We start from the raw sequence: 19,586 nt of genomic DNA on the forward strand, positions 1-19,586 counted from the left end.
CCCATTGTTTTCTGTGATCCCCAAAAGAGAAAAATCAGAGGCAATATAGGCAAAGCTGACATGAAACATGTGTTATCCATGCGAGGGTTTGATCGTCAGGTAGCACAGTCCTAATCTAGACAATGACATGTAACAAGCCGCACATCTTGAGAATGCTGAAAATAGTTTGCATTGACAGTTTACCTAGTACTTTTGGAGAACACTACTTTGATGGGTAATCACATACGCTACTTGACATTTGTCCCCAATCAGACCGGATGCTACATGAAAAATTTACTCAGGCAAAGGGGCTCGTAGGAATAGAGCGTTCTCTAGTGTCGCTCACTGGGGACTCTGCAAGGTGAGCGGAACTTCAGCTTGTCACGGATGCACTGTTCTGACAAACATAAGTAGATGCTAATGGCTAAATCGTGACAGAATAAAGTCCCACTGCCATATGGCTAATTGCCACAACAATATCTTCAGTGTTATTAATCAAGTTTTCATAGTGTGCCATGATAATTGGAATAATTAGAAACAGCATAGACTCCTTTCCTCTGCCACACGTTGTGCAAACAGGGACCAAGTAGTACCGCAATCACACTTCCAGGACTGCATTGTTTTACTGCTTCCTCTCCTAACGAATAGCGAGGTTAATTAATAAGTTAACTGCTTGCTGCCAAAGCCATTAGTATGTAAGTGGAAAGCAAGAAGATAGTAGTATCGAGTGTGCCACATTCTGAGCTGATGCACATTAATAGGGAGGCATTTTGCTGATGGAAAGGTGTACAGTGATGATAACTGAACCTAGGACTTGTCAGGTTACTTGCATCCTCTCCTAGAAGGGTATGTTGATTTGGGGGTAATCTCATTTTCTTAGACAACACTTCCGAGGGTCTATCGAAAAATATATTTCATTTTTTATTGTGTTCTACCATTATTAAAAGGCCAGATACATATAACTGTACCAGTCGTAGTGAAGCATATGCTGTGACAAAATAATATTGACTTCTGACCACTTGAATCATTACTGTCCCAGGCAATACCGGTCATTCTGTGTGGTTTTTCATGTTGACTTAAACCTCAATTGCTTTTAAAGGAAAAGCGTTACTATCCTTTGGAAATATATGGGTATAGACATAGAGGTAGAGCATGTACACAGTTGTCACAACTAAACCACAGACCGGATGCTATTGGCTATAGCTATTATATCGGTTACGTTATTAGGTAAACTCATACATAGAAGAAACCTTCTAACCATCGTGATTGTGTGCTTCTGAATGTTTCATATGGCAGAACTACATTTTAAGTTCCACTTTTGTTACAAACTAAGCTGTCTTGCGTTAACCTTTACATTGCCATATAACATCCCTGCTTTATTGTATAGGAAAGCCCAATACATAAAGACCTTATTCTTTTGTTTCCCATCTACAGCAGTAAGTTTTCACCTAATCTGTAGATAGCATACCTCAGGTGTTACGCACCTCTCCCGGATCTATGCCTTACTTCCCTCAGCCAGGTCCGCTAGACTCTGTTGTGCTCCACTTCAGGCTTTGCATATTTCCCCACATGGTCCTATGTGAACATCCGCCCTTGCCTATATAAGGCTCACCAAGACAGACCCCACTGTCTTGGTATAAAGGCTTTAGTGTTTCTAAGACTCTTGCTTCCTCTCTAAACCTTGACCCTGCCTGTCAGTGGTCTCCTGGACATCCTCTGCCTACCAGCAGTTTCCTGCATCCCACCTGCCTGTTTGTAGTCTCCCGGATGTCCCCTGTCTACCAGGAGTTTTCTGCAGTACACCTGCTTGTCTGCAGTCTCCTACATTCCGCCAGCCTGCCTGTGTTGTCCTGGGTATCTTCCACCTGCCAGCAGTTTCCTCCATCCAGCCAAGCTGTCTAAGGTCTCAGGGACGACGTTTCCTCCCTCTGAATTCCTTCATCCCACCTGCATTCTACCTGTGTTTTTTTGTCGCTCAGCTGACCACGTCTCACGCTTCCCACCTATTTGATGCATGGACGCCCGTTTCTCATGTAGTCACCTGAACCTTGGGCTTGGAGGATCCATCTCACCTGGTGAGTTTAACATCAGGGCAGATGTTCTAACGCTGTCTAATTCTTAGACCAGACAATCCTGAATGTGCCACACTTAAGGCCCCGTCACACTAAGCAACATCGCTAGCAACATCGCTGCTAACAAACAACTTTTGTGACGTTGCTAGCGATGTTGCTGTGTGTGACATCCAGCAACAACCTGGCCCCTGCTGTGAGGTCGTTGGTTGTTGCTGAATGTCCTGGGCCATTTTTTAGTTGTTGCTGTCCTGCTGTGAAGCGCAGATCGCTGTGTGTGACAGCGAGACAGCAACAACTAAATGTGCAGGCAGCAGGAGCCGGCTTCTGCAGTGGCTGGTAACCAATGTAAACATCGGGTAACCAAGAAGCCCTGTCCTTGGTTACCCGATATTTACCTTTGATACCAGCCTCCCCCGCTCTCACTGCCTGTGCTGCCGGCTCCTGCTCTGTGCACATGTAGCTAGCTGCAGGACACATTGGGTTAATTAACCTGATGTGTGCTGTAAGTAGGAGAGCAGGGAGCCAGCGCTAAGCGGTGTGCGCTGCTCCCTGCTCTGTGCACATGTAGCTGCAGCATACATCGGGTAATTAACCCGATGTGTGCTGTAACTAGGAGAGCAGGGAGCCAGCGCTCAGTGTGCGCTGCTCCCTGCTCTCTGCACGTGTAGCTCCGTGCAGTGGTAACCAAGGTAAATATCGGGTTGGTTACCGATATTTACCTTAGTTACCAAGCGCAGCATCTTCCACGCGGCGCTGGGGGCTGGTCACTGGTTGCTGGTGAGCTCACCAGCAACTCGTGTAGCCACGCTCCAGCGATCCCTGCCAGGTCAGGTTGCTGGTGGGATCGCTGGAGCGTCGCAGTGTGACAGCTCACCAGCAACCTCCTAGCAACTTACCAGCGATCCCTATCGTTGTTGGGATCGCTGGTAAGTTGCTTAGTGTGACGGTACCTTTCGTCTCTTCTATGTTTACAACACCTATTTGCTTGCCTTATTCCCAAAAGCCAATTTCCTTTTGTTGAAGCCACATCCCTTTGTTACACAAGATGCCGAAAGTGTCTAAAACACTTAATAAACACAAAAAACAGATTGCTCCTCAATTCTAGCACGTTTTAATTAATAAGTCTTTCCATTGTCTTCACAGTATCATGCAAATGAGTGGTCTTCTTTGCTAACAACTATTGTTGTTAAGTATACATTTGCCCATCATTAGAGTTAAAGGGAATGTGTCGTCATAAAATGACCAATTGTATAAATCAGGTTTTTATGTTGTATGTATTTTTTTAATACAATGTCAATGTTTTTGTTTTTTTCCTCCTATCACAATTTTTAGTGAAAAACAAAATTAGTCATTTTCGCACTCACCACTGGGTCTCTTTTAGACTCCTACTTCCTGTTCTTTTATAAAGAATTCAGGACAGTTTCTTGATCAGTGGCAGGATTACTATAACTGATAACACCTCTGTACATAGCTAAGAACACAAGATCCCCCAATCACAAAAGGCAGTGTTATGGATATCTCTGCTCCTCCTCCCTTCAAATTAACATGTTCATATGCTCATTGGATGCTTCAATATACAAACATTTAAGTGCACCTTCTCACTTGTTTATGTTCCCTCTATATCCACCCCTCATCCCCCTCTTCTTTGATTAACAGTTATGGCTTTATAGAGCTAAAGAAGGATAGAGATAGATGGAGAACTAGTAGCTAGGAAGGTGAACTTCAATATTTGGCCATGACATGGGTGCACCGAGAGTATATATTTGGTTTGATTAGTCATGCTGACAGTGTCTCTTTTATCCACCATCTCTACCAGACTCTCAAATCTTGACAAAATTATCTGCATTCAATTTGCGATGAGCTTATTTAATGGGTTTATTTCTATGTTAATAGGACACTCACTATGTGAAAACACCCATGAACAGACATAGGAAAGATTGCGGGCAGTGTAAAGGGTGCTTTTACACACTGCAACATCGCTAGCAATGTCATTAGCGATGTGACAGGCTAGATCGCAGATGCGACATAGGTCGTTTTTTAGCGCCGGTCACATGTGCGATCTCGGCAGATGGCATCTACGATCTAGAGTGTCACATCGCTAACGAAATCGCTAGCGATGTCGCAGCGTGTAAAACACCCTTAAGAGAAATCCACAACTTCTTTATAAGATTAGGCAATAAAACCATGCATGATATGTGGCTTGAAAAGTCAATCCGTAAACTCTCCTAGTACCCCCTGAATATATTTACATCTGGGGTTTGACGCCATGGATAGCAAAGCATATCTACTAGAGATGAGCATATCGGCCAAAAAAATTGCATTCTTGAATGGAAACTCAACTTGCTGTCTCCAGACCCCAGACCATAAAAAAATGTAATATGTGATTAATAAAAATAACATCCTTTATGCTCACAATCTATTCACCTCTCTGCTACTCACTACCCCCTGTCCGGTCCTCGCTACACCTTCTAATACCCTGCTGATGGCCCTCTCGCACTGTGCCCTTCCAGATGTCATGGCGCTCAGGAGGATTCTGCACAGGTGCATGGGAGATCACTACATCATGATTTCACAATGTGCTCCATGACCTTTCATGCATACGCAGAACCCTATTTTGCACCATGACACCCAAAAGGCCGACAGTGCGAGGTTACCAAAGATTTCATTATGAGCGGTCAGGGTCAAAAGACGCTGCGAGGACCAAGATGGGTGGTGGTGACTAGTGGAGGGGCATAAGGGCTAAGTGATGAGGGGAGTATGATTTTAGATTTTGGCTTAGGCAGATTTTTGTAAAATTTGAGTAGAATTCAATTCCACATCTCTACAATCCACCATTGTTTTCGATATCTTACAAGACTTATTCCGGAGGACAGTACTAAAAAAAAAAGAGCTATTACGTAAAGAGGAGTGCAATAAGAGGAACCCAGTTTTAGTGTGTGCCACTTGGGTGTTAAGTTAAGGCCCATTTACACACAACGATATCGCTAACGATATGTTGCCGGGGTCACGGAAATCGTGACGCACATCCGGCGTCTTTAGCGACATCGTTGCGTGTAACCGCTCCGAGCGAGTGTTAACGATCAAAAATACTCACCTAATCGTTGATTGTTGATACGTCATTCATTTTCAAAATCTCGTTGGTCGTTGTGGACGTAGGTTGTTCGTCGTTCCTGAGGCAGCACACATCGCTACGTGTGACACCCCGGGAACGACGAACAACAGCTTACCTGCGTCCTCCGGCAACGAGGTGGGTGTGTCGTTAATGTGGCTGGTCTCCGCCCCTCCGCTTTTTTTGGTCGGCCGCTGTGTGACATTGCTGTGACGGCGCATGAACCTCCCCCTTAACAAAGAGGTTGTTCGCCACCCACAGCGACGTCGCTAGGAAGGTAAGTATGTGTGACGGGTGTTAGCGATATTGTGCGCCACGGGCAGCGATTTGCCCGTGACGCACAAACGACAGGGGCGGGTACGCTCGCTAGCGATATCGCTAGCGATATCGTAGCGTGTAAATGGGCTTTTAGAGCTGATTGTTTTGACAGTCACATGTTGATCTAGTTTGTAGGAAGGAAAGCGAGACCCTGAAGACATAGCTAGCCTGGTTATTGCAGCTGATGCAACCTGTACTTATCAGAAATTAAGCTAATCAGATGCCGCAGTTAGACAAACAACGGCAAACCTGCTATTGTCTGCATTACTTTGCACTCGGCACTAATTTAACAGGTCAGGTGAGAATCTGAAGGAACATTTGTTTATTGCAGTTAATGCTTTTGTCATTAGGAGATTATTTATGTTATTCTTTGTTGCTTGGTCGGGGAGGCATTTGATGGCCTCTTTTTGTTTCTTTGCCGAGTATAATGGCCAAGGAAGACTGGTAAAATATGAATTATTATATTATCGCTAGTGATAAAACTCAGCACTATGAACATTTCATGGTGCAGGTGTAACAGATGCAAAACAAGATTAATAGGAGAGAGTAATAATTAAATCGCAGCCAGCTGTCTCAAAAAGAATGGCTTTCGCTTGTCCCTTTCTATCATTGTGGGGATACCTAATATTTTTAAATGTCAATGAGATTACAAAGATTTCCTTAGCTGTGCCGAAATATCCTTGTCAGGGAAAAGAGGGACTTAATTACAATAGATCATATCCATCTGTATTGCATTTGTAGGCACTCTATAAATTGTAATATCACGGAAGGCCGTAAAATAACATTGTTTAAGGAACGGAATTAAAATTTGGTACATCGCTATTTCGTTCTCTTTGCCCAGTTCTCCCTTGTGTTAACCCCTTACTTACACTTCATGGGTTTATCAGGTTCTCAAAAAAAAATAAAAAAAAAACAATTTGTAAAATTCACAATTCACTAATATAATAGCAAATTGCTTAATTAGCAGGAATAGCTTCCCTAATGGGAACATTTTCAACCTTTGTTTTCCAATGTTTAATGTTTAAAATAAAGTAAGAGCATGCAAAGTAAGGTATAAACCTCATTTTGTACATATACTAGTCCATGGGTCCCCAATTCCAGTCCTCAAGGGCCGCCAACAGTGCATGTTTTCAGGATTTCCTTAGTATTGCACATGTGATAATTTAATCACCTGCACCATTGATGATTCCAACACCCATGCAATGCTAAGGAAATCCTGAAAACATGCACTGTTGGCGGCCCTCGAGGACTGGAGTTGGGGAACCCTGTACTAGTCTAACATGTTTAGGAATTATCTTCTCCTTTGAGTGGACATTTACTTTTCGTTAGCATTCTGCCAGCACTATAGGACCTGGAACTTTATTTGTTTTTCTACCCAGCATGCACTGCATCATTGCCCAAAGACTTGCCTACACCCACTTCCCGTAACCAAGACCTCTGCTGCTAAGAAAAAACTTACATTGACAACAGATATTGCTCAACAAGTTAGACAGAGGAGAGACCCCTAAAGCAAGGATATTAGGGTGTGTTTTCAAACTACAAAACATCATTTAGGGCAAAAAATACTTTTTGCTAGTGATTGATTATCTGAAGTATATTGCAACAACTTTAAGAATATTAAAGTACTATTTATTTCCATCTGCATTGTGTTTTACATAAATAAATGTCACACCTGTGGTGGTAGGCGCCGCTCCACTCACTGCGGTCACTGCTCTGCTCACCCCAGTCTCAGTTTGTCTCTCTCAGCTGCCTCCTGTAGCCTTCCACACTGCTGCATTCTATTGCTGCTGGTGAGCTCCACCTGGCTATAGGGAAGCATGGCCAGTTCCTGCTGGTGTTTAACCCCACTGTGTCTGTCACAGTTTTAGTTCCCTAACTTATCCCCACATAACAGATGGGCAGTTTATAAGGCAGCTCCTCCCATCATTCCTCATCTGATCCACTGTAGGTTCTAGTTCTGTTACAGTCTAGATTCCTGCAAGATGCTTCTTGCATTGTCTCTTCCATTTTCTGACCAGGCTTGTCTACTTGCTTATCCTTTCTTCTCTGCTCCTAACCCCAGCTACATATGTTGACCCTGTGCTACCTGCCTGACCCTCGATTGCTTGCCTTTTGCTTTTGTCTGTCTGTACCTCGTCCTCCTGTCTCTGATCCACCAGTCAGCTGCTGATAGCCCTGGAGTGGTAGCTGAAGACTACCGGTGGCCCAGCCTATCCTCACCACCATAGGCTCTAGTGAACACCTGGCAGTCACTTAGTCACGCCCCTCCAGGGTAAGCGTGGCACAGTGGGTCTACACCCACCAACGTTATAAAATTATTGGGTTTTTTTGTTCTTCTACTTTTCTTGGGTTTGAGGGTTGACATGTATAGCAGTGATGGATGTCCTCCACAAAAAAATGAGAGTAGATCTTTTCTGAATGGGGAGAGGGGGCTATGCTGCCGCAAGGTTTCTTTTGTGACTTAAAGGGAATCTGACAGCTGATACATGCTGCACAAACCGTGGGCAACATGGATTAGCCATTGGCTGCATTATCCCAGCTAGCTGTGTTTGACTTAAACGCTGCAGCATTTCAGAGAAAAACATACCTTAATAGCCAACCTGAGACTGAGCTGTACGGTACACGTTGTCCGGTTTCTCCCCACCCACTAACAGTGACTGACAGGTGTTTGCCTATGTGTGCATGTAGGCAGAGACCTATCAATCCAAGGCAGTGGGCAAGGAAAAACTGCCAGGAACCCACCTATCCAACTAGTCTGCTGTGTGGCTCAGTCCCCGGCTGGCTAATAAAGAATGTTTTTCCCTGAAATTCTTCAGCGTTACAGAGTAGAACATAGCTGTCTGGGATAATACAGTCAGTAGCTGATACATGCTGCTCACGGTTTGGGCAGCATGTATTAGCTGTCAGATTCCCTTTAAATCCTTTGAGAACTGAAATGTTAAAATCCAGCTGCCCGATCTTTGTCTCCCCTTACACCTGCAGTCTGTGGAAAGTTAGATCATTTGTTGATCACTATAAAGTAGTCTGGATCGGCCTACATTAATCTACAACGTATAAAAAGCTTTATTGGTTGCAAAAACTTGACCCATGTTGACCCAGCCAAACTGTTTTCAGCTTTGCTAACATATTTACACAAGGGTTTTCAAGGGATTTCTAAACATCCATAAAGCTGGGTTCACACATAGAGACAGCGACAACGACGTCGCTGTTACGTCACCATTTTCTGTGTCGCAACAGCGACCTTGTAAGTCGCTGTTATGATCGCTGCTTAGCTGTCAAACACAGCAGAAGCAGCAACGATCAGAACGACACGCGTCGCTGTGCTACATGTGCAGAGAGCAGGGAGCCGCGCACAGTGCTTAGCGTTGGCTCCCTGCACTCCTAGCTACAGTACACATCGGGTTAATTACCCGATATGTACTGCAGCTACATGTGCAGAGAGCAGGGAGCTGGCACTGGCAGCGTGAGCGGCAGACGCTGGTAACGAAGGTAAATATCGGGTAACCAGGGAAAGGTCTTCCTTTGGTTACCCGATGTTTACCCTGGTTACAGCTTACCGCAGGCTGCCAGATGCCGGCTCCTGCTCGCTTCATTTCGTCGCTCTCTCGCTGGCACACACAGCGATGTGTGCGTCACAGCGGGAGAGCGACGACCAAAAAATGAAGCTGGACATTCAGCAACGAGCGGCGACCTCACAGCAGGGGCCAGGTCGTTGCTGGATGTCACACACAGCGACAGCGGTGGGACGTTGCTGCTTCTGTGACGTAGCAGCGACGTCGTTGTCGTCGTCACTGTGTGTGACACCACCCTTAGCCTTCTAACACAGCAAACACAATGTACCATTAGGACACTGAAGTGGTGGTTGTTGGAAATGGGCCTCTATACACCTATGTAGATATTGCACTAAATACCAGACGTTTGCAGCTAGAATAGTCATTTACCACATTAATAATGTAGAGTTTATTTCTGTTTGTTTTTCAATGAAGCTAACATTAAATTAATGTGCTTTTCTTTCAAAAATAAGGAAATATCTAAATGACCCTAAACTTTTGAACTGTAGTTTTCTCCCAAAGATAACTGCGAAGATTGCAAAATAATAGTATGTGTGTGTATATATATATATATATATATATATATATATATATATATATATACACAGTGCTGGCCAAAAGTATTGGCACCCCTGCAATTCTGTCAGATAATACTCCGTTTCTTCTTGAAAATGATTGCAATCACAAAATCTTTGGTATTATTATCTTCATTTGTCTTCAATGAAAAAAAAAAAAATTGTCATAAAGCCAAATTGGATATGATTCCACACCAAACATAAAAAGGGGGTGGACAAAAGTATTGGCACTGTTTGAAAAATCATGTGATGCTTCTCTAATTTGTGTAATTAACAGCACCTGTAACTTACCTGTGGCACCTAACAGGTGTTGGCAATAACTAAATCACACTTGCAAACAGTTTACATGGATTAAAGTTGACTCAACCTCTGTCCTGTGTCCTTGTGTGTACCACATTGAGCATGGAGAAAAGAAAGAAGACCAAAGAACTGTCTGAGGACTTGAGAATCCAAATTGTGAGGAAGCATGAGCAATCTCAAGGCTACAAGTCCATCTCCAAATACTTGAAAGTTCCTGTGTCTACGGTGCGCAGTGTCATCAAGAAGTTTAAAGCCCATGGCACTGTGGCTAACCTAAAATTGACGAGAGATTTCAACGCAAGATTGTGCGGATGGTGGATACAAAACCTCGACTAACATCCAAACAAGTTCAAGCTGCCCTGCAGTCCGAGGGTACCACAGTGTCAACCCGTACTATCCATCGGCGTCTGAATGAAAATGGACTGTATGGTAGGCTACCCAGGAAGACCCCACTTACCCCAAGACATAGAAAAGCCAGGCTGGAGTTTGCCAAAACTTACCTGAGAAAGCCTAAATCGTTTTGGAAGAATGTTCTCTGGTCAGATGAGACAAAAGTAGAGCTTTTTGGGAAAAGCCATCAACATAGAGTTTACAGAAAAAAAAAGCTTTCAAAGAAAAGAACACGGTCCCTACAATCAAACATGGCGGAGGTTCCCTGATGTTTTGGGGTTGCTTTGCTGCCTCTGACACTGGACTGCTTGACCGTGTGCATGGCATTATGTAGTCTGAAGGCTACCAACAAATTTTGCAGCATAATGTAGGGCCCAGTGTGAGAAAGCTGGGTCTTCCTCAGAGGTCACGGGTCTTCCAGGAGGATAATGACCCAAAACACACTTCTAAAAGCACTAGAAAATGGTTTGATAGAAAGCACTGGAGACTACTAAAGTGGCCAGCAATGAGTCCAGACCTGAATCCCATAGAACACCTGTGGAGAGGTCTCAAAATGGCAGTTTGGAGAAGGCACCCTTCAAATCTCAGGGACCTGGAGCAGTTTGCCAAAGAAGAATGGTCTAAAATTCCAGGAGAGCATTGTAAGAAACTCATTGATGGTTACCGGAAGCGGTTGTTCGCAGTTATTTTGGCTAAAGGTTGTGCAACCAAGTATTAGGCTAAGGGTGCCAATACTTTTGTCTGACCCATTTTTGGAGTTTTGTATGAAATGATCAATGATTTGATTTTTGTTTCATTTAGTCTTGTGTTTTTTCATTGCAAGCAAAATAAATGAACATAATAATACCAAAGAATTTGTGATTCAATCATTTTCAGGAAGAAACTGAGTATTATCTGACAGAATTGCAGGGGTTCCAATACTTTTGTCCAGCACTGTGTGTGTGTATATATATATTTTTATATATATATATATATATATATATATATATACAGATATATAATCTATACATATATATATATATATATATACAGTGTGTGTGTGTGTATGTGTGTGTATATATATTTTTTTTTTTATGTTAAATGTTTTTTTAACACCTCTCTTTAGTCCCCTTCAGATAGTTGATCTGGCATCATCAAGGACCATGTTATCTTTGTGGTTCACCCCAAAAAAGGCTTAATTATCTCCTATTTATATTATATTATTGTAATATATTATATTATTATAATATATTATATTATATTATTATAGACTATTTATGATCTAATTTACAGTGGTGATTATTGTATATCCTTTTAAAATTCTATTCTAGGTTGTGAATTCCTGTGCTAGTTATTTTGAGATAATTACTTTACTATTAGCTACTAATTGTCTACTGATAATTTAGCATTTGTCAATAATTAGATAGAATAGTGAATTCATCACTGGGTTTTACTGTCACTGTTGGGGAGAACGCCTCCAGTCTGAAATGTGTGAGAAAGGACAACGCTTGTCAACTCCAATAATGCAATCTACTTCCTCCTTTCTACTTAAAAAATAATTTTTATGTCACATACCAAACCGCCAGGTGTTTCAGACATAATTTAAAGCTTATTTGACTTGTTTTTCTAATTTTGGATCACTACCATATCACATTCTGATGATTTGATATAACACATGTGCATGCAGGTGGAAACTCACTCATGTAGTGTGATTTTCTTCCCTTAAATTATTTGTGGAGCCGCTTACTTAGGCACATAACACGATAATTGCCAACTCATAGTGACTTCCTTAGTGTTTTAATATTCCTTGACTACAAACATGATGAACCTGTGTGTACTCAAAGCTTTCATGATGGAGTCTATGCCCCTGCATTTACCCAGACATGTGTTTCATGGCCCAACAACTCTTGATACATTTGCCCTATCCTAGATCTCCTCATAGCTCCTTAACCGCACATTCACGATCTCCCATTCCCATACTACTTCCTCATCCCACTCTCTCAGTCGGTGTCCCTGAACGTTTTGTCTGAGGACACCTACTCTTCTCCATCTATACCTTTGATCTGGCACACCTCATAACATCGCATGGCTTCTAGTACCATCTGTACATTGATGACACTCATATCTACCTCTTTGGGCCAGACGTCACGTCTTTTTCTTTGCTGTACAGAATCGTTCCTTAGTGTCATAGACAACGAAAACGTCCCCCTAAAAGATGTAGACAATAGGAAACAAGCAGCATTAACAGAAATGACGAGCAGTGTTACCCAAAACATATTGCAAAAGAAACCCCAAGAGTATTTTAAGGCAAACAAGTGGAATATTCTGCAATGGCCAAGTCAATCACCAGATTTCAACCCCATCGAGTATGCGTTTCACATGCTTAAACAAAACTTAAGGCAGAAAGACCCACAAACAAGCAACAACTGAAGTCTGATGCAAAGCATCATAAAGGAGGAAACCCAGCATTTGGTGACATCCATGGTTTCCAGACTTCCGGCAGTCATTGCCTGCAAAGGATTCTCTGCAAATTATTAAAAATGAATATTTTATTTTTGATAAATATAATTTGTCCAATTACGTTTCAGCTTCTGAAAGGAGGAGATTTTGTAGAAAAACTGTAGCAATTCCTAAACATTTAAGGAACTCTTTCTTTAACCACCTTAATTTAACCTGAAAGTCTACACTTCAATTGTATCTCAGTATTTTAATTTTAAATTAAAAATAGCGGCATCCAGAGCCCAAATCAGAAAGATTCAGTCACTGTCCAATCATTTTTGGTCTAACTGTAGATCCCGATAGAGGGCAAGTGTAATGAATGGTTACTCTGGAAAACACAGATAAGGATCCTCACACATGATCTGCGCATACCTGGGGATTTACCCTTCCCGGAGTTGAGGAGAAAATGTGAGCAGTCACTTACAATTTTTTTTTGTAAATCTAATTTGCTGTATTCTGTAATTGGTCTTAACACCAGGATATGGTAGCATATGTCCCCATCCTTGTTTTTGTCCCCTTCCTGGTAGATATGACGCCCTTCTTGTATATATGTCCCCTTCCAGGGCCCCTCTTGGTATGTATGCAGTATATATATATCCCCCTTCTGGGCACATTCTGGTATAATGTCCTGTTATCTTTTTTGTTCTTCTCAAATTTCTACTATTTTTCAATTGGGATAAATAAAAGTTTAGTCTATTAAGTTTTTTTTGTTTTAGAAGTGATTGTTGAATAAAAAGCACCACTCAAACCATGTTTAAATGTATTTTGCTGCCTTTAGCATTAATTTAACACCATTATCATTTCATCTAATACATTTGTCGGATACTTGTTTGTTTTAGCATATTTCCTTTTCTTGCATCTTTTATCTTGCCAACTCTTATCTCTATTGTGTTTTTTTCATATCTAAAATTTTATATCTAAAATTAAATTTATTGTAAACTTATTATGGACGTTAATCGTTTTTGCAAATAGTTTTGTGTTTCATGATATGTACTTTTTTTAGCTTGAATTTTGGTGAAGCAAAAGTGCATTTCCACACAGCTAAATTTGCATGATCAGGAGTCAACAGGCTTCAAAGACTGCGGAGAAAAAGGCACATTGGGTCTTACCAGATGAAAACCAGATATTGATAATTAAGGTCCACTCACCTATAGGGGTTGTGAAAAAGTCACAACACCTACAATCGCATAATCATGAATGGAGATAGCTGCAGTCCCGCAGGAATATTAGACGAATTTTCAAAGGAAAAACGGGGGTCACTGCCGCGCTTATCACCAATGCAAGCCGGAATTATTAATCCAAGTCTTTTATTGCAGGCACATATGCAGGCCAATGCGTTTCAGGGGTCTTCGCCCCCTTCTTCAGGACAGTATAGTAATGACAAGGATAATAGTGACCCCTGAAACGCGTTGACCTGTATATGTGCCTGCAATAAAAGACTTAGATTAATAATTCCGGTCTGCATTGGTGATGAACGCGGCGGTGACCCCCATTTTTCCTTTGAAAATTCATGATCAGGAGTGGCAGCCAGGCATTGATGCAACTCTTGCTCTTATGGTGGAGTTTAAAATTGGTTAAGTTTCTCTTAAAAATTGAGTGTGGCATAATTGAAGGGAAAATATAAGTGGAGAATAGTGATGGGCAAACTTTCAGATATCCGGGATCGGCGGAGCCAACCAGATTTTAGAAGAAAAAAACCCCGTTCGGGACATAATTAATTCTGGATAGCTCCCCAGATGCCGATCCCCATATAAGTTTATGTAGACTCAAATCATGCACTTTAAAATGGTGGTAGAAAGGATTAGGGGAATTAGATTAGGTGTCTTATACTTACCAGTCTCTGCACGGCTGTAACACTACGTCCGGGGCTGCTCATTATCCCTCATGCATATGCACTGCTTCCCTCACCCACCGGCAGTCCAGGCATCTGTGATGGGTTGCCGTGAGACCACGCTCACTCCATGTGTGACAGTGTCTGAGATTGCTTGGAATTGCCCACGCTGTTTGCATATGTACAGTGGTGTAAAAATAAAAAATAAATTGGCATAGGGACCACCCATATTATGATACGCCGCACAGATACAGCATACGGCTACAGGCTTATTTTGGCTGTGTATCAAAATAAGAGGGACCCCATGTGGCTTTTTTACATAAAATACAAAAAAACACCCGCCCTGAGGATGCTGAGATGTGCGACGCGAAACGCGCGTTGGATGGGTTTCTTTGATTTGTGGGACACATTAGCGACGCTCTTTTAATAATGGGTAAGCGATTGATTTAAGGCTTGAATCATAGCATTTTACTCTATTTATTGGAGCCTGACCTATATACCCATGTCTTTGATAGTTATATGAGCGTGCTTCTCTGTCCCATACATCTTTGGGTGTTTCCCCCTTTATAGAACTGTTTTAATCTATATTTCTATTTCACAAATGTGATTTTTTTTTTTGTGATTTTTTTTTTTTTTTTTTTTTTGCGATTTTCATGTATGAATAAAATTTTGTATTTTTGCCTTGTAAAAACTCCTGTCCTTTCTGGTTCTTTATGTCACTATGGAGTGGTCTTTCTGAGCCTTAGAAAACAATGATTGAGATGTGTATTTTGTTCAAATATATAATATAGTCACAGATGCTGTCACACAGGGTGGGGGTGCGGTCTGATTGCAAGCAGTTATAGACGCCGGGACTGCTGTTGGGCAGGGGAAGCAGTGCATATGTAATGAGCGGGCCCAGAAGCAGTGCTACAGCTTCTGCTTTATTCCTATTTTTTTTTTTTTTTTTTAATAATTAGCTGGATGGCTGGATCCGGATAGTTACCTGGAATTTCCAGGCCCGGGATCGGCACACGGATACTATGTATCCCTTGCGGATAAGGACTTTTCGATTCTGGGTTCGCCCATCACTAGTGGAGATGCCTGTCTTCTCTGTAAGGCTGCGCTCACATGTTGTAGCCAGCCACAATATTGTTGAAGCTATTTTAACATGCTGATTGTCACAGTTTGCAAACTGATTGCAGCTAAGAGTTGTTTTGATCATCAGTAGAGAACACAGACTTTACCAAAAAATCAGTGTCCGAGTTTGGGTGCTTTACGTATACTAATCACTCGAGCGAGCATCGTTGTGCTTGGCCCAGTGTGAGACGCTTGTAGTGTCACAATGTGTCTCATTAGGGGAAAAATCAGCATTATTGGATTTACTCCAACAATGTCCCCCGAAAGTGATCTGTTTATGGTTGGCTGCATGTAGGCGGAGATTCCAACTACCAATCAGTCAATCAATTGACTTCCATTGAAGTTCGGGTCAAGTCAGAACTTTATATAAAATCAAGCTGAACCCGCAGAACCTGAACTTCCACAGGTCCGCTCATCTCTAATTATCAACCACACTCAATGGGCTCATTGATTGGCTCAAGCTGGGGTGTGTGCGGACGACATGACGTCGCTGTTGCTGCCAAAACACTTACGACCGGAGTAGCAATGGAGAACCGCAGCTGGACCCAGGCAGTATGACTAGTATAAGATTTTCTTATTTTTAATAATAGTAAATGTTTTGGGTTATTTTTTTCTAAATTTGAAAACCCCTTTAAATTGATTGTCCAAAATTAAAAAAAGAAAAAGACTGCTAATCTTGGGGCAAAAAAAGTGTCGATTATCACAAACGCCATCATTTTGGGGGTGTTTGGAGGGGGGTATCATATATTTGGATATGCAAGGTCATTTAACTGTTCTTGGAGATTCTAACGGTTCAATTGGGAATTCCTTGAGCATAAATGAGTGAACCTTGTGATAAGTAAAGGTGTCACTTTGCATTATCACCTCTAAATGTCTTGACATTTTTTTCTGTTTGCTGTTACAGCCTGTAGTTCTGTCTGTATTTATAGACCTCAATCACTGTACATCCCGCACGTTATAACAAACAGTAGATTCACATTTTCCTAGAATGTCTCCTGTTTGCTTGTGATATTGTTATTTTGTTTTTTCGCCATCGAGTTCAAAGGAGGTTTAAAAACAAACAAAAAACAAATACAAAAAACAGGTATTAGAAGAACGTTTACAAACAATAATATATATAATTTTCCCTATGAACCAAACCTTTTAGGCTGCATTTCATGACTTAGGCTGTACTCTATGCTTTGTATGTTTTCAATCCCTTCACATATAATGACACGTTACAATTTTTGTTCCCTTTTTGTTTTAGACGATGGGTGAGACTCCTTTTTGGTCGAGAATTTCCACTTCAGGACCTCCTTGTGGTTTGGGATGCACTCTTTGCAGATAGCAACACTCTAGCCTTGGTGGATTATGTTTTTGTTGCCATGCTGTTATACATCAGGGATGCATGTAAGTATCATTTTTTTTTAATTATTTTTATACTGGCTTCATAAACTGTGTAAACTATATTTATTTCCATCACATAACTGATTAATAGTGGAAGGCACATGTGGACAAACTGGCTGTGAGCTGCACAGGGATCCTAAAGAATAGAAACACCTCATATTGCCCCCCTCCCCCTGACTACTCAGGCAGTTTGCTGTCGGAAGATAGTCTTTTCAGATGTAGAATTCTCTGTTCTAAAGGCTGCTTTACACCAGGCAATCTATCGTGCGATAGATCGTCGGGGTCACGGTTTTTGTGACGCACATCCGGCATCGCTGGCGATGCCGGCCTGTGTGACACCTCCTAGCGACGCAGTATCGCTCACAAATCGTGAGTCGGGTACTGCTCGTTAGGTTCCATAATATCGTTTACTTTAGTTGACCATCGTTTCCGTGGTAGCACACGTCGCTCTGTGTGACACCACGGGAACGATGAGCAGCTCACCTGCCTCCTGCGGCCGCCGCCGTCTCTATGTGGAAGGAAGGAGGTGGGCGGGATGTTTACGTCCCGCTCATCTCCGCCCCTCCGCTTCTATTGGCCGGCGGCCGTGTGACGTCGCTGTGACGCCGAACGTCCCTCCCACTCCAGGAAGTGGACGTTCGCCGCCCACAGCGAGGTCGCACGAGAGGTAAGTATGTGTGACGGGGGTTACTAACTTTGTGCGACACGGGCAGCGATTTGCCCGTGACGCAAAAAGGACGGGGGGGCGGGTACGATCGATTGTGAAATCGCACAATCGGTCGTACCGTGTAAAGCAGGCTTTAGTGACATGCATGTAATAGCTTGTAGGGGAGCTCCTGATTATTTTCTTCCCTGACTCTGCATACAGATTTTATATGACATTTCTAAGATTGTCTCTAAGAATGGTATCCTAAGATGGTTTAATTTTCATCCATGCACTGACACTCATGAATGTGGTTTTATCTAGATAAGTTGTTTTGTAAATAGCAAAACAAAGAATAAGCATGGGCTATGCAGTTAGAAAGGATGCCCTAGAGTTAGATAAGGTACAAAGAGACACAAAACTGAAAATTAGGATGGATGATCTTGGTTATGAAGAAAGATTAAAGATTTAAATTTACTTAGTTATGAGAAGAGACACCTACAGGAAGGACATAAGTTGTACAAACAGACAAATGGTCCATACATAAGAAAAATATTGTCAAAAGCTGTTTAGATATGAGTGAACCTGAAGTTCAGTGTTTGGGGTTCGTACTAAATACAGACTTTACAGAAAAAACACAAGTAGATAAAGTAAAACCGCAGCACACAGGGGATGCAAGAAAACGTGGGTCCCCAGCGGACAACCATAAAGAACAATAAGCAAGTTGCTTCATATTTTGCAGTGATCAATATTGCATAAGTGATGTGAAATTGGAACAGGGGAAGAATGGTATAGAAGGTAAGCCTGCATATAATGGCCAGGGATCTTCTGAAGCAGTGGTGGCAGTGGCAGCAGCAGCGGTCGTCTGCTGGTGGCCCGCATTCCCTACTTTATGCGACAACCTTGAGAAAGGCTTCACCGCCGAAACGTTGGTTGTGCTATTGTTGTGGTGCACTTTTTGCAGAAAATCAATAAAAAAATTTGCATTCATTATTATTTTCCTTTTTTATCCTGTGTGCTGTGGTTTTACTTTATCTACTTGAGGTTATTATTTTACCCTTCAGCACCTATCTCTAAGCAGTTGAGCCAGATCTTATTCCTTCTTTACAAAAAACAGACTTAAGGTTTGGCTTTTGGACGCTTTACATATAATCTCACCACTTGCACAAGCATCGCCGTGCTCAGGTACGCTCAGTGCTCAGCCCAGTTTAAGCCATCTGCAGTGTTTCAACGGTTCTCACTGGGGGTAACAACAGCGTGATCAGATGTAGTGAGCACCAAACAGAAACAAAATGAAAAAAAACCCGCCTACCCACACCCGGAAGTGATCTGTTTATGGCTGGCTGCATGTGGGCAGAGACCGGAACTACCCAATTAGTGACTTCCATTGGGGTCCAGGTTAAGTCTGGGTACCAAACCAAACTTTATCCAAAGCTGAATCAACTTCCCCAAGTCCGATCATCTCTAAAGCTGTTTAATGTAAATCTCCCTCCATCTGGATCAAAAAAGATTCAATCTCCAGAAGAGGCAAGGCTTCTTTGCTATGAGACCTATTAATCTGTGGAATTGTCTACTTTAAAATGGGGTCATCGTGTGAACAATGAAAGGTTTGAAAAAGGGCTATGCTGGCACTTAGGCTGATTCTGAAACACAAGCAAGTAAAGTTTGTAAAATGAGCCCCGGCCCTTTTGGTCACATGGGTATGACATCAGCACAGGTCCTTCTAGCCATTTAGTAAAACAATTCTATCATAGAATTAGCATAAATAACAGCTAGCAGGAGGACAGACAGGCAGGGGGGCAGGAATCACTATCAAAACCCACCCCAGCTATCAG

At 42.2% G+C, this 19,586-nt stretch overlaps 1 protein-coding gene and 1 long non-coding RNA gene across 3 annotated transcripts in view; one reads left to right on the plus strand and one right to left on the minus strand.

The window, feature by feature from the left end:
• The window catches only part of TBC1D5 (TBC1 domain family member 5), an 835,136-nt gene that overhangs the window by 595,717 nt on the left and 219,833 nt on the right, over positions 1-19,586 (plus strand). For both annotated transcript variants that reach the window (XM_075316666.1, XM_075316667.1), the window contains exon 15: positions 16,969-17,111. In XM_075316666.1, the coding sequence (XP_075172781.1) occupies positions 16,969-17,111 (143 nt within the window). The remainder of the gene's footprint in view (positions 1-16,968; positions 17,112-19,586) is intronic.
• Positions 1-19,586, minus strand: part of LOC142244448 (uncharacterized) — a 112,100-nt gene that overhangs the window by 65,414 nt on the left and 27,100 nt on the right. Inside the window, exon 2 of the long non-coding RNA XR_012724550.1 lies at positions 12,403-12,481. This is a non-coding gene — a long non-coding RNA (uncharacterized LOC142244448). The remainder of the gene's footprint in view (positions 1-12,402; positions 12,482-19,586) is intronic.

Source organism: Anomaloglossus baeobatrachus, chromosome 6 (assembly GCF_048569485.1).
Source record: "Anomaloglossus baeobatrachus isolate aAnoBae1 chromosome 6, aAnoBae1.hap1, whole genome shotgun sequence".
Classification (NCBI taxonomy): Eukaryota; Metazoa; Chordata; class Amphibia; order Anura; family Aromobatidae; genus Anomaloglossus; species Anomaloglossus baeobatrachus.